The sequence below is a fragment of the Melospiza georgiana genome, chromosome 16 (genome assembly GCF_028018845.1).
Source record: "Melospiza georgiana isolate bMelGeo1 chromosome 16, bMelGeo1.pri, whole genome shotgun sequence".
In the NCBI taxonomy this organism is placed as follows: domain Eukaryota; kingdom Metazoa; phylum Chordata; class Aves; order Passeriformes; family Passerellidae; genus Melospiza; species Melospiza georgiana.
The window spans coordinates 2682187-2708861 of NC_080445.1; the positions used below are offsets into that span (position 1 = coordinate 2682187).

The 26675-nt window shown below is 49.4% G+C and overlaps 2 protein-coding genes across 2 annotated transcripts; one reads left to right on the forward strand and one right to left on the reverse strand.

Moving 5' to 3' along the window:
• Positions 1 to 3889: 3889 nt before the first annotated feature.
• NT5M (5',3'-nucleotidase, mitochondrial) lies at positions 3890 to 10613 on the reverse strand. The gene is made up of 5 exons (XM_058035437.1): positions 10347 to 10613; positions 7604 to 7704; positions 7188 to 7248; positions 6743 to 6857; positions 3890 to 6543 (listed from the first exon to the last, which is right to left on the reverse strand). The coding sequence occupies exons 1-5, from the start codon at positions 10611 to 10613 to the stop codon at positions 6386 to 6388; spliced, it is 702 nt and encodes a 233-aa protein (XP_057891420.1). The 3' UTR covers positions 3890 to 6385.
• Positions 10614 to 13165: 2552 nt separating this feature from the next.
• On the forward strand, positions 13166 to 26612 carry COPS3 (COP9 signalosome subunit 3). The gene is made up of 12 exons (XM_058035667.1): positions 13166 to 13233; positions 15965 to 16094; positions 16941 to 17053; positions 17157 to 17206; positions 18064 to 18156; positions 18872 to 19051; positions 19964 to 20104; positions 21089 to 21262; positions 22093 to 22179; positions 22465 to 22578; positions 23154 to 23234; positions 23553 to 26612. Exons 1-12 carry the CDS (start codon positions 13179 to 13181, stop codon positions 23604 to 23606), a joined length of 1272 nt encoding a protein of 423 aa, XP_057891650.1. The 5' UTR covers positions 13166 to 13178; the 3' UTR covers positions 23607 to 26612.
• Positions 26613 to 26675: the final 63 nt, after the last annotated feature.

Consider the following 26675-nt stretch of genomic DNA (forward strand, 5'->3'; position numbering starts at 1 on the left):
ATGAAGCTTTGCCCTTTTTTTGTGGTCTCTTTTTATGAATTCCCATGACAAAGCTGGGCTCTGCCCATGCTGGGCAAGGTGGGACACTCAGCTCCCAATTTTCCTGTATCCCTTAGGTGTGGGCAGTCCCAGCCCCACTCTACAGGAAGGAGCTAGAACATATTCTGTGCCTCCATTTCCATTATCTGAATGGTTGTGGGTAACCCAGAGATCAGTTTTGGAGTGAGGAGATGCCAGTGATGTTGATAGACATGTTTCCCTTCAGAGAATAAACTGGCCTTAGGGCAGGGAATCAGTCCCAAAACATCCCCTGCGCCCTGAGGGTGGCTGGGGCTGCCCCTGGCACCAGTGCCTGTCCCCAGGAGCCACCCAGGAGCATTTCCCTGGGATAAAAGAGGATGTGCACAAATGCATGAGTAGGAAGCACAGCTGTGACACTGCTCTGCTAGACTGGAAAAGGAAAATCTGTTCTAAAACAGGCACCCAAGGCATGAGTTTGCTTTTCCAGAGGCTGTGAGAGCCAGAGGGGCTGGGACTGAGAGCAGAGGAGGGGTGGTAACACCTGGAAAGCTCCAGAGATTGTTCCCCAGGGCTCTTGGAGTCCTTACCTGGCATGGCTGGGACTGGGAGGGGAAGGGGCATTGAGCCAGGGGGTTCCCAGCTGGCCAAAAGCCTGGTGCAGGTGGGCACAGAAAGGGTGACACAGGCACCAGGGATCCATCCCAGCCCACTGAGGTGAGAGCTGGGCCTTGCTGCTGCCCACACCTGGATGGAGCCTTCAGCAGAGGGATCACAGAATGCTCTGGGCTGGAACCTCAAACACCATCCAGCTCCAGCCCTGGTGACAGCACTGAGCCCTGCCTGGGTGGCAGCAGCGTGGTGTTCAGGTGCTCTGCAGCACCAGGTCCCTGCCTTTCCCCTCCCTTCTCCTGGGAAGGGCTCAGCCTATGCAGCAGGAGCTGCTCCTCATCCTCACACGTCCCCTGGCGCTCACAACAGGCTCCTCTTGCCTCACTTTTACTGAACAGAAGCCAACTCCCAGCCTCCACAGCTCCTGCCAGTGCATCTCCCAGCACTTTGGGGAGATTCCTGAGCCCTCTGGTGTTCTGAACCATCCCCAGGAGCTGCTGGGTGACTCACCAGAGGGATGTGAAGGCAGCACAGGTGCTGCCCAGCTGAGGCTCCCACTGGGATGGCATGAAGGAAAAATCCATGGGCACACAGGGGCTCACAGGCTTGATTAGAGCTCCACAGACCCTCAAATGCTGAACTACAGCCCTTCAATAATTACTGTTCATCTCCCTCCCCTGGATCTCAGAAAAACAGCCCCAGCTCCAGCCCTGGTTACCTGGAGATGCTGAAAGCAGATTGAGGTGCATGGAGGATTGAACCCAGACACAAGTTCACCCCAAATCTGGCAAGAGAGAGTTTAAAACAGTGTGTGTTGAGGGTGAGTGTGTTCTGGGAGAGGAGCAGCACCAGGGCACCTTCTCCATCCCAGGATCATTGCTGGCACGCAGCAGCTGAGGAGGAGAGGGCAGGTGAGGGGCAGGGATGGGCTCAGGGCGGTGTGGGGTGTGCAGGCTCAGCTCCAGTGAGGTCTCTGCCCACGGTGTGGCCTGACAGCAGTGCCCTCCCCTGTGACGGGTGTTTACAGAGCTGGACAGGATCCCTGGAGCCCTCGTGTCCACTGCAGGACACCAGGGTTCTACAAGGTCACACCCTTCCCCCAGCTGCATCCATGAGCTGGGCACCTCCAGGAAAAAGCCATGAGCTGGGAAGCTCCAGGAAAAAGGCACTGGTGGGATGTTGCTGGCAGGTTTGGTGCTTGGTGGCCTCGTGCTGGGTCCCGGTGGTGCCCCGAGTGCAGCGTCAGCTGGATTTTGGCAGCCCTGGCCCCTCTCTGCCCACAGGCCTGGCCCCAGGGAGGCAGGGAGAAGGTGGCATGCTCACGTCTGAATACAACATGTTCCCCAGGCATGTTTGTTAACACAGTCACAAATAAACATTTTGCAAGATTTTTGCCAGGAGGGCGGGCTTAATGTGTGTGGAGCCTTGAAGGACAGGAGCAAGGCAGTGCAGCCTATCATGTGGGCTCTACTCTGGCCTCCCCAGCACTGCTGGGGCAAGGGAAGTTGATTTCTCTCCAGGGAGTGCATTACTCAAGTCCCTGTGCACAAATTGAGAAGCTAGTCCCATTAATCCAACCTGAAGGGAAATAATATCATGGTGCTGAGGGAGAGTGGAAGGGCCAGAAAAACCCACCAGGAACCACTGCACTCCCCCCATCCTCCCACTGGCAGATCTGCCCCACTCTGCTCCCCAAAACAGGCTCTGGCTTCAGAGTGAGCAAAAGGAAAGGGCAAAGTCATCTTCCAGCTCCTTGGGGGATTTCAGGGCAGGATGAGCAATCCCAGCCCTGGGGAGAGCTCTGGGGTCCCAGGGGAAGCAGGGCCAGAGCTGAGCAGGGACAGGAGGGATGCCCTGGGCTCTCAGGGGCCTTCAGCCTGTGATTTCTCCAGGGATATTTTCTGTATGGACCCTGTAGGTGCCTAGTTCATCTTCTAACCCACAAGCCATTCATGTTTTGCCCATCCCGTTCTCTGCCCCATCCAGCTGGAGAGAGAGCAAGTGGCTGGGGGGAGGCTCAGCAGCTGGTGGAGGCCACCCCAGAACATCTCCCCACCCCTGGAAGTGTCCAAGGCCAGGCTGGATGGTGCTTGGAGCAGCCTGGAATAGTGGAAGGTGTCCCTGCCCATGGGTTGCAAAGATGGTTTTTAAGATCCCTTCCAGCCCACACCATTCCATGATTCTCTGGTTTTCCTGGCGCCTGCCCCTCGGAACCCCCGGAGCATCACCCGGTGCCCGTGATCGGTGCCTCCAGAGGGAGGGATGCAGAGGGCGCTGGAGCCCGGGCTGGGATAACCGGGAGGGCTGCAAGCAGGGCTGGCACACGGTGCCGAGCGCAGGCTGCCAGCTCCACACGCGGTCACACAGTCCCCTCTAGTGGATATTCCCCTTCCATCCACATCCCATCCGCGCCACGTCCTGCCCGCGCTGCCTTGGCACCGCCGGGCTCCAAACCCGGTGCCAACAGCGACCCTGGGGCACCATCCCGCTCCTCTCCTCAAACCGGGCACGGCGGCCGAGCAGAGCCCATCCAGCTGCCTCCAGCTGCTCCATCGCCTCCTGCTCTCCTTGCCCTCCTGCGCGTTGGGCTGACTCATCCTCCCTGCAGCCCGGCCCTGCCCTGGCCCTGTCCCGCACCCCGCGCCGCCCGTGCGTCAGGGCTGGCCCCGCTGCCCCTGCCTTCCTGCTCTCCCCTCCGCCGGGATTTCACACTGCTCCGAGCTGTTTGGGCAGTGGCCAGCATGAGCACGGGCTAATGAGCGCCAGAGCTAATGAGCGCCCGAGCTAATGAGCACCCACTGGCGGCCGCTTCCAGGATCCAGGGGCGAGCATCCTTGTTCCCACCCTGCCAGGACCTGCAGCCTTGGACCAGCTCGGGATGGGGACACGTGGGATGCTCTCAGGTGGGAATCCCCTGAGGGGTGTGAGTGTTTGCACATTTGTGCAGCAGCTCCTGCCCATGGGAATGGTGCAAAGGCTCCCACCAGCACCGTGAGCACTGCCCTGTGCCCTGTGTACCATCTCCTCTGCCTCTGAAAAGATCTTTAGGAAGATGAATTCTACCCTGCACTTGGCTTTATTTCTGCCCACAGGGACTGTGTCTGACAGGGTGATGGCACTGCCAGGGCAGCAGGGCTGGTCCCAGGTGTTCTGGACAAGGGGACATTCCCAACCTGGAGGTGAACCCCGCCCTATCCCCACACAGACATAGGGAAACTGGCTGGGAAACTGCAAACCCCAAACTCCATTTCCAGGCAGCTGGATGCCAAACAACCCAGTGTTTATTGCAGTGCTCCTCATTTCCCTCGGGTTTACAGATGTACATTCAAAACCAAAAGCTCTGTGTCTCTCAGCTGGACACAGACAGGCTTGAAGGACGGATGGGCCGATCCATCAGTGATGGAGTCACCTCCAGGTCCCGAGTGTGGGAGCAAACAGAGCAGCCACCAGCTCAGGATCTCTGTGCATGGAGCCGGAGCCTCAGGCATGAGGAACTCCAGCCCTGCTTTCAAGTATATTTGGTGTGGTGTATTTATCTCTGGCATCACATCTCACCACGGGGAAATGTCCTGCTGGCCCCAGAGAGCCACAGCCCTCGGGTCTGCCCCAGCCTCGGGGGAAGGTGAGAGGTTTGGGCAGCTGCTGGAGAGATGTGCCAGCTCATTTTGGCTCAATAAGCAGGGAGAAGGCTCTGAGGGGCTTGGGCAGCTCATATTTACATGGTACCATCAGAAAAAACCAGCTTGGACCCCATGAGGTCACCCTGGCTGCAGAGAGGGGCCAACAGCTGGTGGAGGGCTGGTGGAGCCAGGGGGTTCCTGATGTCCAGCAGCTGCAGCAGCTGCCCATGGTGCTCCCACACTGTCCCAGTTCCCAGCCTGCAAACCCTCAGCCAGCTCTTGGCCAGGGGGCTGCACATCCTAAATAGACCCCTCCAAACCAAACCCACCGCCCAGAGAAGCACACAGTGGTTTAAACAGGAAAGAAAAATGAAAAAAAAAAAAAGAAAAGAAAAGATAAAAAGATGCTTGTGGTATGTAAGTCCTACTGCCCTGGGCCAACCATGCTGACTTTGTAACAGGGCAAGCCCCAAGTCAACAGAGGCCCCATCCCTGGCCCTGCAGAACCCAGGGAAGGCACAGGTTCCAAAGCACCAACTCCAGAACCCCTCCAGCTCCTGGCACAGGAGGGGCCTGGCTGCCACTGCTGAATTACATGATTTGTTGGTTATGTAGCTTCGAGTTCATGTCCTTTCGTTGATTGGGGTCCACAGGAGAGCAGAGAGGCAAAGCAAAGGTGTGAGCACGGGGTGCAGGGTGGCAAATCCCAGCCAAGCCCTGGCCACCACCTCTGCCTGGGGGTTCAGTGTCCATGGGGGGAATTTCACTGCTGCAGCCAGCAAGTCCTTGGGCCAGGAGGGCACTGGGGTCCTGGACAACGTGGGGACACGCAGCAGAGGGGACCAATGGCCTCTGTGGTGTCAGCAGTGACACCCCCAGCTCATCCCTGGGGCTCTGCCTGGGGGGGCCCAGCAGCAGCTCCCACTGGGGACAGGCAGGCTGTGGCTGCCCTGTGGCAGTGCCACGGGCAGGAGGGGATGCCAGGCTCTCCCAGCAGCTGGGATGTCTCTCTGGGGCCAGCAGCAGCAGCAGCAGCAGCTTTCTCCTGCCAGACAGGTCACTGAAGTTCAAGGCTGGACTGCTGCAGGCTCAGAGAAGCAAAAATGAGACAAACAAGGGAGGAAGAGGCTGTGGGCACAGCTATGCCAAAACCATCCCTCTTGGAGCTGCCCCTTGGTCTAAACCCTCTCTTTTTCAGGGCCAACTGCAGCTTCCCAGCAGGGCTGGCTGCTCCCAGAGCTCAGCAGCCCCTGCACTGTCCCCTGGCAGAGGGGGCTGGTCCAGCTGTGACCCCTTTGCACCAGCCAGGCACTGAACACCTCTCTGCAGGGGCCCAGAGCCAGGGGAGTGGGGCTGGCAGCATCCTCTGTCCCCAGACAGAGCTGGGATCATGGTGGAGCTGCAGAACAAACCACCCTGGGCACCTCTCATGGGCTCCCATGCTGCTTTTAGCCAGGGTAGAGTTAATTCTTTTCACAGCAGCTCATATGGGGCTCTATTTTCTGTGAAGAAAATTAACTCTACCCTGGCTGAAACCTGCACCCAGCCTTTAACAGCAACATCCCCCCTGCATCTTCCCTTGCAGTATGTGAGAACTGCAGACAGCATCCAGGGATGTGCTGTGACAATTCCCAGTGCAGGGAGCCTGGGCAGCCCCTGCCTGCTCTCCCTGCCCTTGCAGCCACCCCTCTGCCCAGACCCAGGCACTGCCAGGGGCAGGGATGTCCTGAGGCAGCCCCTTGGGATGAAACCTGGCAAGGACTAAACAAATCACACACACGATCCCTGCCCACGCTGTGGAGGGGAGGATGCAGAGCTGCTCTGTGCCATGCAGTGCCCAAGTAAGGGCAGTGACACCCTGAGGGTGACCTTGTCCAGGATGGCCCTGTGGGGTGCAGATGCAGCACAGAGACCCCAGGAGCCAGAGGGCAATGCCCCCCAGGTCCACGGGCACAATCCTGGGCTGGGGTCTGTTTTTCAAGTCCAGATGACTGTGGTGCTTCAGCTCACCCTCCTCTTCCTCTGTGCAGCAGGGACAGCGTCTGTCTGTCTGTCCTGTGGCTGTGGCCTCCAGCAGGACTCCACAAGGACACAGGCAGATGGCTGCAGCCCCAGGTGGCCCTGGGGGCTGGTGTTTAGGTGGCCTGGCCGGGTGGGAGGCGTTTGCTGTCCAGAATGGCCTTCCAGTCATCAGCCCAGGAGTGCAGCCGGCGGCTGGGGGGCTTCAGCTGCAGGTGCTTGTTGTGGCAGGCAGTGAAGAGCACGTGCTCCCAGCTGGGGTTCTGCTCTGCCCCTGCAAGGCAAGGAAGGTCAGTGGTGGACAGTTCCATGAGACACTGAACTTGATTTTACTCCAGCATGAGACACTGAAGTTGATTTTACTCCAGCATGAAAACCCCGAAGTTATAAAACCCAAAGAGCACAGAAAGACCAACACCCATCCCTGGCTGCCTCCAGTCACCCTTACCCTTGGCTTCACCCTCACTCCTTACCTGTTATATCAGGTCTGTCGTCTATAAGCAGATCAGCAGAAACCACCGTCTTATCTCGTGTCAAAACAATCTGCTCAAGAAATTCAGGGCCAAAGTGCTTCTCCACCCAGGCATACTGGAAGGCAAGAGATGGCTGGTGAGCTCAGGGAGGGCTGATGGATGGGGCAGGGGGTGCTTGGTGGAGTGGAAGCAGCTCTGGCCTCCACACAGGGAGGATTTCTCTCTTAATTAAGCTCATTAGTGGGATGGATTTGGATGCTGCTGGAGTAAAAGTTCTTAGAAAGCCAAGCAGCTTTTGATGTCATGATGAAAGACTGAGACCAAGAGCCTCATTGCATGCAAATGGATGGAACAGGTAAATTTTACAGCCAGAGGCACGCAGGGGTCAGACACCTTTCACTGGGCAGTGTGGATGGGAGGGGAGCTGGGATTTGGGCTTGCTCACCTTCTCATAAGGGCAGTACCGGTACTTCTTGATTGGGCTGGTGCAGATGAACACATCAGTGCTGCCACGAGGAGAAAAACAGGGCCAGAGTGTCATTCTGGGCCAGAGCAGCCCAAAGCCAACCCTCATCACACACAGATCAAACAGATTTAACACATTAATCCCCCATCTCACAGAATCCCACAGCACAATCATATTCCCCTTTTCACAGCCCTTGCTGGAGCAGAGAGCTGAAGGGAAGAGGCTGCACATGGCTGATGTTGTAGGTGACTGCTCCAGGAGTCAAAGCCCTCTCTCCCCTCCCTTCCCTGATGGCTGGGAGATATTTATTTTTAATGCTCAGCACTTCTGCCAAGAGGTGGAAGTGAAGACACAGCTGCTCCTCCGTCCATCCCCACAGACAGGTTCATACTCACTCTGCCAAATTTGCCATTTGCTTCACAGCTTCCACAGCCCCAGGGAGAGGGTCCAGCTCGATGAAGAAGTTCTTGGATTCCCAGATGCTGATGGCTTTCTCCTGTGAGGGGATAGCAAGCAGTTACTGCACTTCTTGTGGCTTTTCCTGCATGTGCATCCTCCTCATCCTTTGCTAGGACAGAGGAGGGGACAGGAGAACAGTGGGAGCACCAGTTCCAGTCTCTCCTGCTCACCCCTCTGCCTCTGGGGGTGTCTCTGCTCGCTATTCACTACCCTGCACCCACCCCACACAATTCAGATTGGAGATGGAACAAAAAAACAGGGTTGGTTTTGCCTCTGCAGCCCCACACACAGAGGGAGCTGCACCTTCCTGTAAGGCCAAACACCAGAGATTATCCAGATCCAAACCAAACCCATCCAAGGGACAGATCCACGTGGATCCAGCTGACATGGCCTGGTGGCCCTGCTCTACCATGGTGCTGTTCAGGTACTGTTCAGGTGCTGTCTGGCCTATTTGTCTCCATGAGAGCACCTAAAATAGCAGCCAGGCTGCTCTCCCAGGAGCAGGAACGTTACAGGAGGAACCACATGTCAGGATGGATGCAGATGCTTCTCCTCAGGGAAGCCTGGACAAGGTCTAGCAGGCAAATAGAGCATCTCCAGGCAAGGATTTGAAACACAACATCCAGGACAGCAGCCTGGTATGGCACAGGGAGAACAGAGAGGAGATCACAGTGAGCAAAACCTTGGGGTGAGGGCAGAGTCCAGGGGCTGCCTGCAATGGGTCCAGCACAGCTCTCAGGAACAGCAGCCCCTGCACTGCTCAAACAGGTTAACAGCGTGCCAGGTGCCAGGAAAACAATTATTTTGCACAAACACTGTGTCATCGGGGAGGAGAGCTGGGAAGAAGCAGAAGCAGCCCAGCCCCAGTGCTGAGGTGCAGCTGAGGAGCTGCAGATGCAGAAATGCCTCCAGGCTCCATGGCAAGAACAGCCAGCCTGAAAGTTTGGGGCCATGCAAACATTCAAACTCCAGTGGCTCTGCCTCAGACTGAGCAGTAATGGGATTTTATTTTTAGGGTATTGTCTGTAGTTGCACAAGAGACCCCTGAGAAACACAGCCTCGTGCAGTACAGCACTTCAAACTGCACTGAAGTGTTTTCCTACAGCAACACTTCCACAGCTATCCTGCTTCCAATTATGTCAAAAAGAATTTTGCAATCAAGCTTGAGGAGGGGAGAACTCAGCTCAGCTTGAGGAAAAGACCCACTCCACTCCCAGAGCCAGAAAAATTCCTTATGGCACCATGACCAGCATGCTGACCAGCAGCAGATGGAAGAATCCCCCAGGCTGGGAATCCCACCATGGGTCAGGACAGATCCTCAGCCCCATAAGGAGTCTCCCTGCCTGTCCAGGGCTCTCTAAGTCTGTGTGCTTGCAGCATTGCTGAACTCTCTCCCTTTCAGAGCTGGGACCTGCAGCTCCTTGGACTCTTTGGGTCCTATTTTCTGGTCCCAGAGACTGGAATGGCCCACGTGTCTGGAGCAGCTCCCACTCACTTCAGCCCTGCCCTGAAACCACGGGGAAAACCAGGACTGCCCTGAGGTCAGACAGTGCAAGTTGTGCTACTTGTTCAGCCCAAGGTTTTGGTGGTTTTACATGATCACAGCAGACACAAGATGAGGTCGCTTCATTTAACACATCCAAAGTAGTTAGGATCAAGGAAGAAAAAAAATTGTTATTATGTGTTATCCCTGCCAAACAGGGGTTTGAGCAGCTGCTCTACTGCACAAATGATGTCCTGCACTTATCTCTCACCACTCCCAGCCAGAAAGGACACTTTATTCCTTCAGCTCATCAAGTTGTTTAGGACTTTGCCCATGGGAGAGCCCCGGCCCTTATTCCCACTCCTTTCCTGTAACCATCATACTCCTAACAACAGGAACACTTTTATTTACAATAACACATTTCAGCCACTGCAACTGTAACCCATGGATGAGACCACAGACATCCACTGGGATGGGAAATTTGTAGAGGCAGAAACCAACTCTCTACATCAGTCAGCCTGTTGCTGAATGCTAAATTACAACGTTGAGAGAGCTTCTGCTTTTAAGCTTTAATTATTAAACTGAATATAATAATTCCTGGCACGGGAGGGCTTACGTTGTTTTAACTTCAAGTAAGCCCTCAAATGAAGCATCAATTGCATGGTTTGTTCTGAACTGCTCTGCTGCATCCCACCCCTCACAATGCTCTTGAGGAGCTAAATAATCCATCTAGGAATGTACCAATCCAAATCAGAGATGGAAAACCCCAGCTATACAATCTGGGGTATTTCAAGACAGATGTTCTGAAATACCCCCTTTTCTTGCATCTGTCTCCATCCAGGCATGCAGAGAGAAAGCCCACTAGACCATCATAGTCTGGCCTAGCTGGAAGTTGGAATTAGATGCTCTTTAAGGTCCTTATCAACCCAACCCATTCTAGGACTCTAAGAAAAACACAGACATGCACAAAACCCCCTAGACTTCTGGGGAAAACCCACTGCTGGAAGCCCTCCTGTGTTCCAGTGGGAGCTTTTTGGTGGCCCCCACAAGGAACAGCACTGTCCCCACGATCTGGGGCTCAGAGGGTCCCTGAGGGGGACAAACCCATGCGGGGGAAGCACAACTCGTGCTCAGCTCAGGTCCCACTCAGAGGGTCCCTGAGGGGGACAAACCCATGCGGGGGAAGCACAACTCACGCTCAGCTCGGGTCCCAGGCGCCCGTACTGCTCCGACACCCAGAAGCCCCTCCGGTCCTCCAGGGCAATGTAGGGCTTGTCGGGGTACCTGGCCCTGAATTTCTTCAGGAAGCCTCCCTCGAAGTCGGCCAGCACGCCGTCCATGTCCACCAGCACCCGCAGGGCCCGGCGGGACCCGGCTGAGGGGCCCAGCCCCCGGCCCAGCCCGGCCAGGGCGCCACAGCCCCGGCGGGGCCGCAGGTGCAGGAAACAGCTCAGCAAAATCATCCTGGAGAGGGGTTTGGGATGGGGGATCTGGGGGATTTGGGGCAGGGGGCTCAGGGGAGGGAATGGGGGGCTCAGGGAAGCAGGGTCAGGGCAGGGGATGGGGGTTTGGGGCAGCGAATGGGGGCTCAAGGAAAGGGATGGGGGACTTGAACAAGGGGATGGGGGCTCAAAATAGGGGGTTCAGGGAAGGGGATGGGGGCTCGAGGAAGGGGATAGGGGTTGGGACAGGGGATGGAACCTTAGAGCAGGGGAAGGGGGCTTGAGGAAGGGGATGGGGGCTTGGAGCAGAGGAAGGGGACTCAGGGAAGGGGAAAGGGGCTTGAGAAAGGGACTGGGGAGCTTGAGGAAGGGGTTGGAGTTTGGAGCAGGGGAAGGGGGCTCAGAGAAAGGGAAAGGGTGTTGGGACAGGGGATAAAGCCTTGGAGCAGGGGAAGGGGGCTCAGGGAAGGGGAAAGGAGCTTGAGAAAGAGACTGGGGAGCTTGAGGAAGGGGATGGAGCTCGGAGCAGGGGAAGGGGGCTCAGGGAAGGGATAGGAGGTTGAGAAAGGGACTGGGCAGATTGAGGAAGGGGATGGAGCTCGGAGCAGGCGATGGGGCCCCCAAGAAGCAGATGGGGAGCTCGGGGCAGGGGACCGGGGGCTCAGAGCAGGGCTGGGGGGCTCTCCAAGCAAAGCGGGGTGCCTCTATTTCAAGCACGCCCCGAGGCAGCGGGCAGCCCTGCCGAGCGCATCCCTTTGCAGCAGGAGGAAGGAGCGGCCGGGGGCTGCGATGGGGAGCGGAGCGGGGGATGCAGGGACCCGTCCCGGCCCCCGGCGCGTCCTCCCCATCGCTGCCCGGCAGCGAGCGCGGAGCGGCGGCGGGAGGGCAGCGGGGACGGCGGAGCTGGCCCCGACCCGGCAGTGCAAAGCCCAGTTCCTCTTCCCGGTGCCTGCCGAGCCCGGAGCGCCGGCACCGCCTTAAAGCGGCACAAGCGCCCTGCCAGAGCGCGGCGGCTCCGCGCCCGCCCGCCTTAAGGCTGCCCCGGCACCGCTGCCCCTGCCCCGCCTGCCTCAGTTTCCCTCGCTGTCAGCCTCTGAGATACCCGCTCCCTCCCCGTGCCCGTGTCTGCCTGCAGAGGTGGTAGGTACATTTCGGGACACACGTAAAATGGTGATTTTCTGCATAAAACGGACTCGTTTCTGACAGTTCCGTGACAGCCGTGTGACAGGAACCCTTAAAAGACAATCCCGGAGCCCAAAGGAGCACGCACTGCACCAAGAAGGGCTCGGTGTTCTGAGCAGACATCAAAGATATGTTCAAAAACTACTTTGGGGGTTAAAGCTAATGGAGAAGAGGGAGTTCTCCAAGTGGTACTGGCAGGATGAGGCAAACACTGAGCTGGGAAATAAAAGTTTCTGCCCGACAGCACTAATAAGGTTCCAAAATATTTAATTTTTCAAGTCCACAATGTTTTCAAATGGAATGTATTGTCCTTGGTCCATAGAGAGGGTAAATTTGCTGTTGAGATCGGGTGACCTGGGGAAGGTCACGGAGGGAAGGAAGGAAGGAAGGACTGGCTGGACACAATGTTGATCTCAGCTGAGGCTGGGAGGGGAATGTGTCAAGTTCAGGTCTGTGTTTTGCTTTCACTTGCACCGCAGGCGTTTTGCTTCCTGCGAGGAATGGGATTTCAACACAGCTGGGTGTTCCTGACTAAGCAGGGAGGGAATGCATGCAAATTTATGGCTCCCCAGGGCAGTGGTCAGGGCACGGAGCCTGACAGAGCTCAAGGAGCATTCGGAGAACGCTCTCAGGCACGGGGTGGGATTTCGGACTTGTCCTGTGCAGGGCCAGGAGTGGGACTGGATGTTCCCTGTGGGTCCCTTCCAGCTCTGGATATTTTACAGTTCTGTGATCTCCACTCAGGCTTCCATCATTTTCATGGATACTGAACCACCGACACATTCCCTGCCTGCAACAGCTCCGGGATGCGCTGCTGCAGCTCCAGAGGGATGGAAAATACAGAACACGTATTAACCTGAGGGATTCCAATCCCATTCCGTGACACCAGAGCACACATTCCACGCAATGAGTCCCGCCAGAGGGGACAAAAGGGATTAAACCTCTGCTGGGGCAGCGCGGCCATTCGGGCAGCGGGAGGGAGCGGCCACCCGTGTCGGGGACGGCCCGGTGTCGGGGAAGGCGCGATGTCACGGACGGCCCGGTGTCGCGGGGCTCCCCGATCGCAGGGCCCTCATGTCGCGAGGCCCCGCTGTCGCCGCTGTCGCCGCTGTCGCGCGAGGCCTCGTGTCGCGGAGTGCTGACGCTCCATGACGTCACCACCGCCCCCCCCCCCCTCCGGCGCTGCTGAGTCACGGCCCCTCCCGCGCGCCTGACGCGAGCCCGGCGGTTGCCATAGCGACCGCGCTTCTCGCGAGAGGCGGCGGAAGAGGCGCGCGGGCGGCGGGCGTCGCGCGGCCCCCGCGGCGGCCGCTGATTGGCGGGCGGCGGGCGGCGGCTCCCGGCGCGCGCCGCTCCCCCCGCCCCGCCCCTCCGGCGCGCGCGGCCGCGGCGCGAGCCGCCAAGATGGCGTCGGCCCTGGAGCAGTTCGTCAACAGCGTCCGGCAGCTCTCGGCCCAGGGTGAGGGGGACGGGGCCCGCCGGGGCCACCGGGAGGACGGGGCGGGCCCGCGGGGCCGAGGGAGGACGGCGGAGACCGAAGGAGCTCGTCAAACCGCGCGGGTGGCGGGGCGGCGCGCCGGGGCCTGGCCGCTCGCACGGCGCTCCCTCAGGCGCGGGGCCGGGGCGCTGCACCCCCGGCGCGGCGGGGCCCGGGCCGGGGTCTGATCGGGACAGCCCCGAAGGGATCCCGGCGGTGTGACCGGGCACGGGGAGCCGGCGGGGCTCTCACGGAGCTCCGTGGGTCTCCCAGGGGTGGTTTCGGTAGCGGAGCGTGCACGGGTGATCCTGCCAAAATCCGAGCCTTTAAAACAGGGGGAGGAGCGAGCATCGCTAGGGCTTTAAATGGGACTGTGCGGCCCAGCCTGTCACCTCCCCAAGGAACGGCCGGGTTGTGATGAGTGTGGTTTAAAATAAATTTCCGAATTGTCCAAGTGTCTGCGCTCTACATTTGCAAAGCAGAGCGTGGCCAGAGAGTCCCGCCCCAACTGTGTGACAGATCTGAGACTGTACCCACGTGTCCACAAAGGATTTTAATAATCACGGTTGGAATTCCTCCGTTTCCCTGCCAAACTCCTGATTTTACTGTGTGTGGGCGCAGCGTTTCCTGGTTCTTGAACTTTCCCTCTGTGTTGATGCTCTGTGAAATGTGTTCTGACCGGTCTCTGCCTGGGATGTTTCCTCCCAGAAGCTGATCAAAAACTGATGTTTCCCACCATGGCCCCAGGTTTTCTCTCTTGCAGTTCTTGGGTTGAACTTCACCTTTCTCTTACTCTGCTTCCACTTAATAAATACAAAGTATTTCTTCTTTGGAGACAATTTATACCTGCAGGGTGTGGGTACAGACCAGATGGATGATGGATCTTTGTTCTGTGCTTGAGCTGGAGAAGTTTCTACCGCAGAGTTTTGGGGATGCAGAAGGCTCAAGGGGAGACTGGTGGGCTTTGTGGGAGTTCTCCCATTAGGGATGAGCCAGGGAGATGCTCTCTGTGGGAAAGTCCCCAGCACAGTCAGGACATTGAATTATTGGAGCAAGTCCAGATTGAGGCCACCAGGATGATTGGAGGGATGGAGCTTTGGGGAAAGGCTGGGAGAATCCGGAGTGTTCAGCCTGGAAAAAAGAGAAGGCTCTGGGATGGCCTAATTGTGACCTTCCAGGATCCGGAGGGAGCTGCAGGAAAGATGAGGAGAGAGTGTTTATAATGGCCTGGAGGGACAGGAAAGGGGGAATGGCTTCATAGTAACAAGGGAATAGGGTTAGATTGGATATTAGGAAAGAATCCTTCCCTGGCACAGAATTCCCAGAGAAGCTCTGACTGCACCTGGAGGTGTCCAAGGTCGGGTTGGACAGGGCTTGGAGCACCCTGGGACAATGGGAGGTGTCCCTGCCCATGACAGAGGATGGAATGAGATGATCTTTGAAGTTCCTTCCAGCCCAAACATTGTGGGATTCTGTGAAAGTAAATCCAGAGGCAGCAGCTGGATGAGAGCACTCAGGAGCAGTGTGTGTGCTTGTGCTGGTTCCTGATTGTCACTTGGCCACCTGGGAGACAGCAGGAAGGGACATTTAGTTGGGCCTGGTGCTGGAATTTCTGCTTGGACTGTAAATTGTTCAGTGTATGTGTGGGTAGAGGGAGAGATCACAGAATGCCAGAATGGTTTGGCTTGGAAGAAACCTTAAAGGCCATTTCTGTCCAACCCTTGCCATGGACAGGGGCACCCTCCACTAGACCAGTTTGCTCAGAGTCTGTTTGGGGTTTGTCTTGTTTTGTTTTTTAGAAGGGGTGGATTTCTGGACTAGGGAGGACACCAGAACTGGGGGTTTGCAGTGCCTGAGCACCATGACCAGAGCACAGAGAGATTTACAAACCCCATTCCTTCCCATGCTTTTGCCTTTTTACAATTCCATAGGGAGGAGAATGGTTTAGGAGGCATTTCTGGGATCTGGACCCCCATTTGGAATTTTTGATCCCTCTGGCACTCCAAAACCAACATTTCATTGCTAGAATTTCCCTGCTTTTCCTCTCTCAAAGGAAAAGGCCAGAGAGCTGAGGGTAGTGTAAATCTCTCTGAATGGAGGCACTATTCCTCATTTTATGGAGACTTTTGTTAAGGGTGAGAGAACCTCTGTTTTTTCTCTCTAATCTGCAAGGATTGAACATTGAAACAATGCTCTGCTTGAAACAATACTCTGCTTCAGAAGGACATAGCTTTGATTCATTCAGTTAATTGGCAGGGAGGAAGAGTTTGAAAGCAGCTCATGGGAATGGATCTGCTTTCTTTATAAAGGTTTTGGGGCTTGCCATACCTTCCTCATTTAAAGTAGTCACTTTTCATATAGAATAACATTGTAGTTTTAATTGTACAAAGTAAATCTAAAGAGAGGTTTTTAAATACTTTTGTTGTAGGTACTTAATTGTAACTTTAATGTCTACTTCAAAAAAATGCTTATGAGCAGACCTGAAAGTTGGGTAGTGCTTGAGGACCAGCAAGGAACAAGCTCTGGTATTTGTTTTATTAAAAAAAAACACATGGTGGGTAGAAAATTAATGCCTGTTTTATTAAAGAAAATTAAAACTTGGGGTGAATCTATTATTTCCTGCTGTTACATGAGGAAGCAGATTATAAACAGGTGTGGGAATGGGTGAATGTTCTCTAATTAGGCTTTGACAACAATGCTTTTTATTTTTCAGGGCAAATGACCCAGCTTTGTGAACTGATCAATAAAAGTGGAGAGCTGCTAGCAAAAAACCTTTCCCATTTGGATACAGTGCTCGGTGCCCTGGATGTACAGGAACACTCCCTAGGTGTTCTTGCTGTCTTGTAAGTGTTGCTTGCTTTGGATTAAATACCAAAACTTCAGGCAATGGGCTGAACTGTCAGACAAGCAAAGCTTTTTGTCCTGGCACTGCACAAGTTCCTGGAGAAGCTGTGGCTGCCCCATCCCTGGGAGTGCCCAAGGCCAGCTTGGAGCACCCTGGGATTGTGTCCCTGCCCATGGCCTGGATTGGAACTGGATGGGCTTTGAGGTCCCTTCCAACCCAAACCATTCTGGGATTCCATGATAGGTGTTTTGCCACATGTGTTCAGAAAAAAAAATATAGAATGAGCTTTTGAAATTTTATTTCAGGGTATATTTTCACTGAACTGTACGCATGGAGTGAGACATTTTATTCCAGTAAAAACCGAGCTTTTATCATGGGTCTTGGTTGTTTGTCTTTAGACAGCACTGAGGTTCTTGCTGCTGTCTGGTGTTTAAGATAAAATTGAGTTGCCTTGGGCGTGCTGAACTAAGGTAAAGATATTCAGTCTTGAAGTTCAAACTGGCTGTATCTGACTTTAGTGAACTATCTGCACGTTTCACTGCTATTGTAAAATTCTCTTTTAAGGGAAAGATCAGAATTCTAGCACTTGTTCTGCTACTCTTTCAAAAGAAAATATTAATAATACTGAAAATTATCTTTGCCATTTGCACTAAATTGAGAATTATGTTGTGCATGAAAAGGTGTTTTCAGATGTTGTGCAGCTACTGGGGAAGTCCTATACCATGTCTCATAAGCACTTTGGATTTGTTTACAAGCACCTACATGCAGAGACTTAGCAATGAAAGTGAATCTTTTTATGAACCTCCAAGCAATAAATTCTAAACCTTTTATTTCTTTGTTTCAGGTTTGTGAAGTTTTCTATGCCCAGCATCCCTGACTTCGAAACGTTATTCTCACAGGTGCAGCTTTTTATCAGCACTTGCAATGGAGAACACATTAGATATGCAACAGACACTTGTAAGTTAAGCCTAATTTCAGACTTGATACGTTTTTGGATAGTTTGGTAATACTGGTTTTTCACTGAGGTGTTTTTTTCTTGTTTGTTTTTTACTGTGTTTAGTTGCTGGCCTGTGCCACCAGTTAACAAATGCCCTTGTGGAGAGAAAACAGGTGAGCAAGTATCATCTAGTACAAATAAGTTACTCCTTACCCAAGGCTTCAAGGGGGTGTTACCAGCCTCTTACTCCATAAAAATTTGCCATTAACTTCACATCAATTTGTTTCTGTGCAGCTCTTTAGTTATTAAATTTACTGAAAGGTAATGAACCAAACTCAAAATTCTAAGATTTCTCTGAGGGAAACCTAAGAAGATAATTTTTGGAGGAGAAAAGTCACCTAAAAACATGTTCTCCCACACAAAATAGGAGATCTGTAGTAGCAAGAATGTTCTTCAGACAATGCATGGGTAGAGGAGAGAGCTGCCAGGGTTATTAGCACTGGTGAGTCAGTGATTTTAGTTTCAGTGTTATTCTCACTGGTGTTACATAATGTTCTTAATGAAATACCTTAAAATATGCAGGAAACTTGATTAAGAAATACTTGACCAGTGGTTTTGTTGCTAAAATCCTGACTTTTACAGGCCACTTTGGTGAAGTCTGTCCTGAGACAGACCAGATCTGATCTTTGCTTCTAAGTGGAGTGAAGTGAGAACCTTGTCTTTAGTATTTGTTGGGAGTTTGGATGGAGTCATGGAGTCAAGGAAGGTTTTTTATTGATACAGATTACTGTATGCCTGGTGAGATTGGTTTTGTGGAGAGAATTGAGGACTCGATCAGGAGAAATTGTATAGCCAAGGTTAATTTTATTTTCCAAGAGACAGCAATATCCTACAAAAAGGGAACCTCGAGTTAACTATTACTTACTGGAACCTGTCAATTAGTGTTATTTTTCATTTGTAAGTGTCAACATAAGATCCAATGTGCTGCCATCTATGAGAAATTATCTGAAAGAGATGTAATTTCTGACAGCCCCTGCGAGGAATTAGCATTCTCAGACAAGCCATAGACAAGATGCAGATGAACACAAACCAGCTGACCTCAATACACGCAGATCTCTGCCAGGTAAGGGCATCAGAATGGCTTTTTGTGAGAATAAAAGCTTATAAAATACCTATAAAACTTCAAGGAAATGCATGTTCACATATCGCAGTGTAAGAATGGATTTTTGTTTGGTTTGGTTTTTTCCAGTATTAAATAATATGATATACTGAAACAAAATCCAAATCTGATATACAGATTATTACTAATTTTAAATGCTCAGTGTATGTCCTCAGATCTTTGATTTTGCTGATGACTTCAGAAAGTCCTTTGGCATCCCTTCTCTGTGGGCTGAAGGTCACACTGAACTTATCTTGGGTGATATCAGTGTAATAGCCAGCTACTGTCTGCTCAAGTCTGACAAAATACATGTTTATGTTTGTCTGGTGTCTTTGGCCTGGATTTGTATTTCTGTCTCATTCCTGGCTCCTGGGATTTGGGGCTGGACAGGAATATTCAGAGCAATATTTAGTGCTGCCAGCACAGTAGTCTGGCAGTCCTGGAGTTTCAAACAGCTTTGAGTTTTAATTTCTTTAGGGGTCAGATAATTTCATAACAGTTCATAATCTGTGTTAAAGATTTTCAACTTGTGTTACTCCACCACTGACACGCTCTGTTTTTTAACTCATGGAAGAGTCATATTTATGCAGTAGTACTAATTAATTTAGTTTCAATTCCTTCTCATGGAAACTTGAATGGAAATGGCTAATTGATGAAAACTTGATTTATTTTCTTGTAGCTCTGTTTGTTAGCAAAATGCTTTAAACCTGCCCTCCCGTATCTAGATGTGGACATGATGGATATTTGTAAAGAGAATGGGGCATATGATGCGAAGCACTTTTTATGTTACTACTACTATGGTGGGATGATCTACACTGGGCTAAAGAACTTTGAAAGAGCACTCTACTTTTATGAACAGGTAACTTGAAATGAAACCATAAGTCTGAAATGTGATGTCTGGAAAGCAAAAGTAGATGGGTAACAGTGCTGAGAAAACACAGCACCTTTAAACTGGCACAAGCAGACTGTCCTTGGAGGTGTTTTCCTTAAAGAAAGTCTCTCACAGCCTTATTGCACCATAAAGCTGTGCACCTCAAAGAGTGATGTTAAATTTATCTCACTAGAAATATTTTTCAGCTGCCTGCTTGAAAGTGCAGCACAGAAACAGGTCATAGGCTGGCATATGGTTATGTGTCCTTAAAAAATAGTCCAGTGGTTTTGGTAAAGGCCTTTGCTACTCTTCTGAGAGGAGTTATACTTCTTCAATGCTGTTATAATATTTGCTGGCTTTGCTTTATCTGGGAAGGAAACAAAAATAGTAAAATTGGCAAAATCTTGTGTATGAGGGACATGCTGGGAAATGTACAAAACCAATGAGGGTCAGCTCTTGAGTGGTTCCAGTATCATAGTGAACTAAAATCCCTTTTCCCTATTTTGCTGACCTTTGACAATGTAATAGCTTTATAAAACCTCTTTGAGGGTCTGTGTAAATCCAGGTTCACAAGTAGCTAGAGATGATTTCTGGTACAACTTTAGATATATTCCAAGGAAGGAAGTTTTGATTCTATCTGAGCAGGTCTATTTTAAGACAGGCACCACTGGAATGTGATATGTTTTGAGTAGCTTGTATAAAATTTCCTTTCATTTGCATATGTCGGGATAATTAATTTTGACAGAAGTTAGTTAAGCTTCAGTGCTCAAAGGAGAATTTCATATGTCACTGTATCTTTTACATACAGCTTGAAATTGAGGTTTTTGTTCATGCAGTAACTATCAGGATCTACCAGTAAGCAGACTAAATTTCTGTTCCATTTCTTTCTCTCTTGCTTAGGCAATAACTACTCCAGCCATGGCAGTCAGTCATATTATGTTGGAATCATATAAAAAGTATATCCTAGTTTCTTTGATACTACTTGGTAAAGTTCAGCAGTTACCAAAATACACTTCCCAGATAGTTGGTAGATTCATTAAGGTAAGTATTGCAAATTCATCTAAATAATAGATCAGCAAATCTGAATTTGTAAATGTGTAACAGTGGAAGGTGTCCCTGTCCATGGCAGGGGTTTGGAGTGAGATGAACTTGAAGGTTCCTTCCAACCCAAACCATTGTATAATGTCAGTGATACATGTTTTTAAAATCTGGGATAACTTCAGTGTTAAATAGTACTAATCAATATTCCTTTCACTGATCTGCATGTTCCTTTATAGCTTTTTATGTTACAGTTTAAAAAGTACTCCAATTTCAATTGGCTTTCAAGCTGCAGTGTCATTATAAAAAGATTTGACCTGTAGCTTCATCTGATTGAAGCACAAAATGCTAAACAGTTTACTCCCAAACCAACTTTTTAAAGAATAAAGGCTTCTGAAAAAAACTGTGAGTTTGGAGTCTATAAGCATTCAGGTTAGGGGGTGTGGGGTGGGAGACAAAACTGCTGCTGAGAGAGTTCTGATCCTAAGTAACACACTTCTAAACATTTTATTGATTTGTGACCAAGATTCTAGAGAGTTCCAAAATTCTTCTAGCTTCAGAGACTAATAAACAAGCTGAGAACATTTTAAGGTAGTTTAGTGAACTGGTGTCACCCTCTGAGTCTCTGCTGTCAGTGCTGTGACCCGCTGTGGTCAGGGATGGATGTTTTAGAGGACAGAAGTGGCAATACTTTCCTCAAACTCAGCTGGTCAGTTGAGAGTTTTTTCACACTGCTGTAAGTAAAACTGTCACACAGAGGTTCTGGAATGATGTTTATTAAATCTTACACTGCAGTAATACAGATTTTAGTGTATATTTGCCATAAAGCCATGTATGGGCACACTGGGTTTTTTATGAGAAATGCCCAAGCTACTTCAATTTACTTCAATGCCTGCATGGCTTCTAATGTTGGAGCACTGAATAGGTTTTGTGAGGCTGAGTGAACACTGTGTTCTTCAAGAAGTGTTCTCATTTTTCTAATTGCAGCCTCTTAGCAATGCTTACCATGAATTAGCACAAGTTTATTCAACCAATAAACCCTCGGAGCTTCGAAATCTGGTGAACAAACACAGTGAAACTTTCACAAGAGATAACAATATGGGGCTGGTTAAGCAATGCTTGTCATCTCTCTACAAAAAGAATATTCAGAGGCTAACCAAGGTAAGAGAAACTTGTGAGCAGTTTTCCTCTAAGAGAGTGTTTCTGAAATATATTCAATTTAGAGCTAAATGATAACATAATAATGTGGCAGAGAAATTACTTGAACTGAGATTTGTGTCTGAAACAAAGAAGACTAGAATGCCCTGTATAGGAAAACAAATCAGTTGGCTGCTTATGCATTATTTAAAAGGTGATTCAATCTGTCTCTCAGGGAGCTTTGCCTGTGAGGTTTTTGTAGATAATAAAAAAAATGAGCACTACAACCCAGTGACCTTCATCCCTATTCAAAATATAGGGAAACTGAACTTTACAGGCCACTTCATTAGAAAGGAGTGAGTGAATAGGACAGATTTTGGAAATGCCTGAAATAAAATGAAAACCAGAAGTACTGAACTGATTTGCTCCTTCAGCTGAGAGATCAGATTAATCCTGAAAGGTGATTGGGGAAAGCAGTTTTTTTGCGAGCTCAAATGCTATTTGCTGCAGTAAAAAATCTCATAAGGACCTTTATATATGCATCTCTTGAAGGGAATTCAAGAGGCAGAGAGTCACTTTTTTGTGTAAAAAGATGAGAGAAAGAGGTTGGACATGGTCAGGACTGTCTGGTGTAGAATGAAATGCAGGAATCAGTAATGACTCCATTTGTGCTCAGTGTAACAAATTAATGTCTGGAGAAAGAACTGACTCACTCTCATGAGCCCTTCAATAATTGTGGGTTCCACTTGTTCCTCCCCATCAGACTTCCACAGCCAGCTTACACAGGCCATGAAGCATCAACAAGAAAATACTTAGCATCCAGTTTTAACACTTTCAAACTTTCTACATTTCAGACGTTTTTAACATTGTCATTACAAGACATGGCAAGTCGAGTGCAGCTGTCAGGGCCCCAAGAAGCAGAAAAATACGTCCTCCACATGGTAAGACTTAATTTTGGGTAAGCTATCCCAAAATTAGTGTTTGGGTTGGCAGTACACATCATGAGCAGGGTGGAGGAAATGCTGGCAGTCTGCTGTGGTGTGGAGACTGTTCTCACAAAATCTAAAAAGCTTTCTCCACATAGATAAGGCATGAATTGTGGTTTTGGGAAGTGTGGGAAATAAAAACAACCAATTTAAAGACAATTCCACAAAGAGTCTCTGTGTTGTAGTTACCTGAAATTCTGTTCTTGGTGATAACTTCTTTTAAACCCTCTGTCATTTCAGATAGAAGATGGTGAAATCTTTGCAAGTATTAATCAGAAAGATGGTATGGTCTGTTTCCATGATAATCCTGAAAAATATAACAATCCAGCTATGCTTCATAACATTGATCAGGAGGTAAATCTTTTACTGCTTTTGGAATTCTTACCAAAGAACCTCAGTCTGTAATCAGAGAGCTGCTGGCAGAAGCCAGTGTAGTAACTTAGGTATAGAGAGTGAGGACTGTATATCACTATTTGAATGTTTCACAATATTTTCATCAGTTTTAGATTAATACTCTTTGCAGTGTGTTGCTTGTTGTGTCCTGCACAGCTTGAGCTGTTTCAGGAGACTGGCTGCTTGCTGTTGTTGATGGGAAGATCCTTGAATGGATTAGAAAGATTGTTTTTAGAGTTTTAAACTCGAAGAATCACTTCATTGGCTCTCAATAACCTATCTATAGTTTAAGGTGGTTGAGCCTCAGGGGACTGTCCATCAATGGCCTTAAAAAGGGCTGTTAGGGGGACATGGATCAAATGAAGGGAATAAAAAATGGTCTGACACTTTTGTTTGGGAGGTGAGGGGTGAGAACATTTTGATGTGGAGCTTCAGTGGATGGTGAAAGTTATTAGTTCTACATGACACAGCCGTGAAATGTGTTGAAGATCAGGTACAAGCTGGACAAAGTAATGAATTTCATAAATATTTTTAAGATGCTGAAATGTATAGAGCTTGATGAACGACTGAAAGCCATGGATCAAGAGATCACTGTGAACCCTCAGTTTGTGCAGAAGGTAATGGATTTAATGTCTTGTAAGAGTATGTGAGAGATTCATTCAGTGCAGTGAGTGTGTTGTACTGAATGTCAGTATTTAGAGTGTTGTCTTTACACATTATTAATAATATGTGCATAAACATCATGACACATCATAAAGATAATTTATTAATTTTGAAGGTGCTTTTCCCTAATTAATCCTGCAGTGATTTCAACCAGAAAATTAAGTGCATGTTATTTCATAGGCACTTTATTTTCCTGCCTGTTCACTTCAAAAAAATGTCATTGTCAAGCCTGCAGACCTGTTTCTGAACAGAACTAACTCTCTCCCTTTCAGAGTATGGGCTCTCAAGAAGATGACTCAGGGACCAAACCATCCAGTTATTCTTGAAATTAATGTTGCTCACCACTCCGCTTTCAAGTAAAAGCTTATGAAAGAATCACGCCTGGAGCAGGGCATTGAGGAGTTCCACAAAGAGAGCAGAGAGAACTGAGCTTTGCTTTTCACCTGGACATTAAGAAAATAAAAGAACACCCTCTCAGTACTGTATAATATCAGAAATATTCTCTGCAAAGAAAAAGGAAATCTCAAAAGAAACTTGAAAGTCTGTTGTGGATTTATTTATCTTCAGATTAACATTGTTAATGCATTAAATAATCTACCTTTTGTTTTAAAGGGTTTGAATGTTGCCGTGTTTCTGTAGCAGTCCTTCTCTTCTGCAAAAGAAAGTGTTATTCAGGGAAGAATACAAACTAGTGTTGGTTCACTTACAAGATAATTATTGGTTCATTATTCTGTATTTAAAGTTGGCTCAAAGTGCAGATTTATCATATGTGTGGTGGGGGCAGAGGGGTGGAGTTCAAGGAAATCATAATGTAGGGAATTTGCATATGCCCAATGTAGCTGGTGCTGTCTGTTAAATGAGGAAATAAGAACTGTTCTTCCCAAAAGGATGAGGATATCAACATGTCCTTGTAAGGAAGTTTGCTGCACAGTAGGAATCATATATGGAAAACATACATGACAGCTGTTTATGATTTTAAGTTTCTGTTGCAAAATATCTGCTAATATTATTTGCTCTTAGATGAAACTTACTAGACCTAAACAAAAGGATATTTGGAAAACATTGGTGTTCTGGAGGATTCTAGATAGGAAGTTGTTTACACTGAAAGAAATTTAAATGTTTGTTCCTGTGCAACTGGCATGAAGGTATTCAACAGGCTGATAGTTTCTTTGGTGGAAACCAGTACTTCTGCATGGAACATAAATAGAACTCTATACAGCTCTCAAAATGCAGGATTTTATTCAGATATAATGTGTTGGAATGGTACCTGGTTTTTAATTTACTATTTTAAACTTTGTTATTGGATTCTTTAAAGTGCTTCACCCCTTAAATCAACGGGCTGTTTAATTTTCTGTCGTTCTTGTGTATCTGAAGATTCTCACTGTTTAAACACCTTCCTGTGAGGCAGAAATAAACCTGTCACCAAGTCAGAAAACGAGAAGCTCAGCAGCCACTGCTTCCTACTGAACCACCTGACCAGGAGCTGCTTGCTCCTGCTACCCTGCCAGCTTTTTTCCAGGTGGGAGCTGAGCATTCCTGGCTCTTGCTTTGTGAAGTTTTTATGTATTCAGGTCACCTGTGGTTGAAAATATTCCATTTGTGCTTCCAGTGCTGATACACAAGTGTTGGGGTTTTCACTTAAAACCCGTGTCACAAGTGTAGCAGAGCCTCTGTGGCAGCAGGGTGCTGCCTTCTGGTGAAGAGAGGTGTCCCAGGTTGTGGTTGGTGGTGAAGGATGTTTTTAAAAGTATAAAATAGCAGTTTAGTATTGAACACAGTGGAGGCCCACAGTGTGAGCAGCTCATCACTTCCTGCCTGAGAGAATTCCATTGGGACAACTTTTTATATCTGATCTTTAGGCAAAATATTGGAGTTTATCATAACTCACAAGTCTTGTGAGTTAACTAGAAGAGATCTATGATTTTGAAGGTTTTTATCCTAATTAATCCTGCAGTGATTTTAATGCTGAACATTCACCATTTTCCCCTCTGGTCCCATGGAAGTGTTAATGAGTAATTAGTGATGCTGTGGCTCGAGCCCAGAACAGGGTGTTTGTCACAGCCACACGTGGCACTCACAGAAGGGACTGCAAACACTGACCCCAAACCCCACCCATCCAGAAATGTGCCTGCCTCAACTCTCCTTGCCAGTGGCTCCCTTGCCAGGGGAGAATGTATTCAGGATGCTGTCATGGAGTCACAAAAAAAACAGGAATGTCCATTTTTACTAGTTCCTATTGGTGAGCATGGAGATCTGCAGGATGGTTTTCCAGCTGTGGAATTAGAAGCAAACTAATCTATGCAGCTGGTGAATAGCTCTAGATTTTTCTCTTCTTTTATCTTGCCCAAAGTAGATAAAACAAATCCATGCTCACATCAAAAGGATGGCAAAAATAGCTGTGTAATAGTTTAAAGTGATATATTCCATTACATATCTGATTTTTAAGAAGGCAGATGCTTTTAGAGAACTGCTGAGGTTCCTTTTCTGGCGTGGATAGTTGTGCTGTTTATGTCTGAATCCTGTTAGAATTTCAAAGTCAGGTCCCACCTGTAGAATCAGTAGATAAAGCATTCACCAGAAGTGCTCCAGGGAAGGGCTTTTAAGTCCTACTTTGATAAACACACATGGCCTGGCATCTGCACATCTTGAGATAGCACTGAAATTAAGTCAGATTTTTAATGAAGCAGCTCCTTCCAAGACTTGGAACTAATTGCCTGGGCTGTGGTCAGCTGAGAGGCTTTGAGAACACTTGGGCTTTCTGGTTTTAATTTGGATTTCCTGCAGGGAAGGACTTTTGCTGAAATCTAGGAACACTGCGTGCTGTGCTGCTCCCAGCTTGGGCTCTCAGAGGTTCTGTGGCTGTTCCTTCCCATCCTGCACAGTCCCAGGATGTGTCCAGAGAATACTGAGTGCATGCTTTGATATCTGACTCTGATTTTGATGCATTTTAATTAGCAAAGACACCAAATGCACTTCTGAAGGCAGTGTTAGATGTGCAGCTGCAGTTCCTAGCCACAGGAGGGGTCTCTAGGCCAGTCATGGTGAGATTTTGAAATGTTTCTAAGAAGGAATGGTTGAAGCTGTTTGTGTCCAGCCCCCACTGCTGGTTTTGTGCCCTGAGAAGCCCCAGTGTGTGACCATCACTCCATGGTGTAACAACCCCAGCTGCCTCCTCCTCCTCAGCTGCCCTGAGTGTCCCACAGCCACAGCCACAGCCCCGTATTTGTGTTGTCACAGGCCATCTGTATAACCTAGGAAATGTTCTCCCTGTGGAGAGCTTAGTCCTGAGAACCTGTTCAAATGTACTATTGGAAAATAAAGATAACAAACCAGTGCTTCTTAGTTTGTCTTAAATGAGATTGTAGGTCTTTTGCATTTGGGGTTTCCTTAGTTTT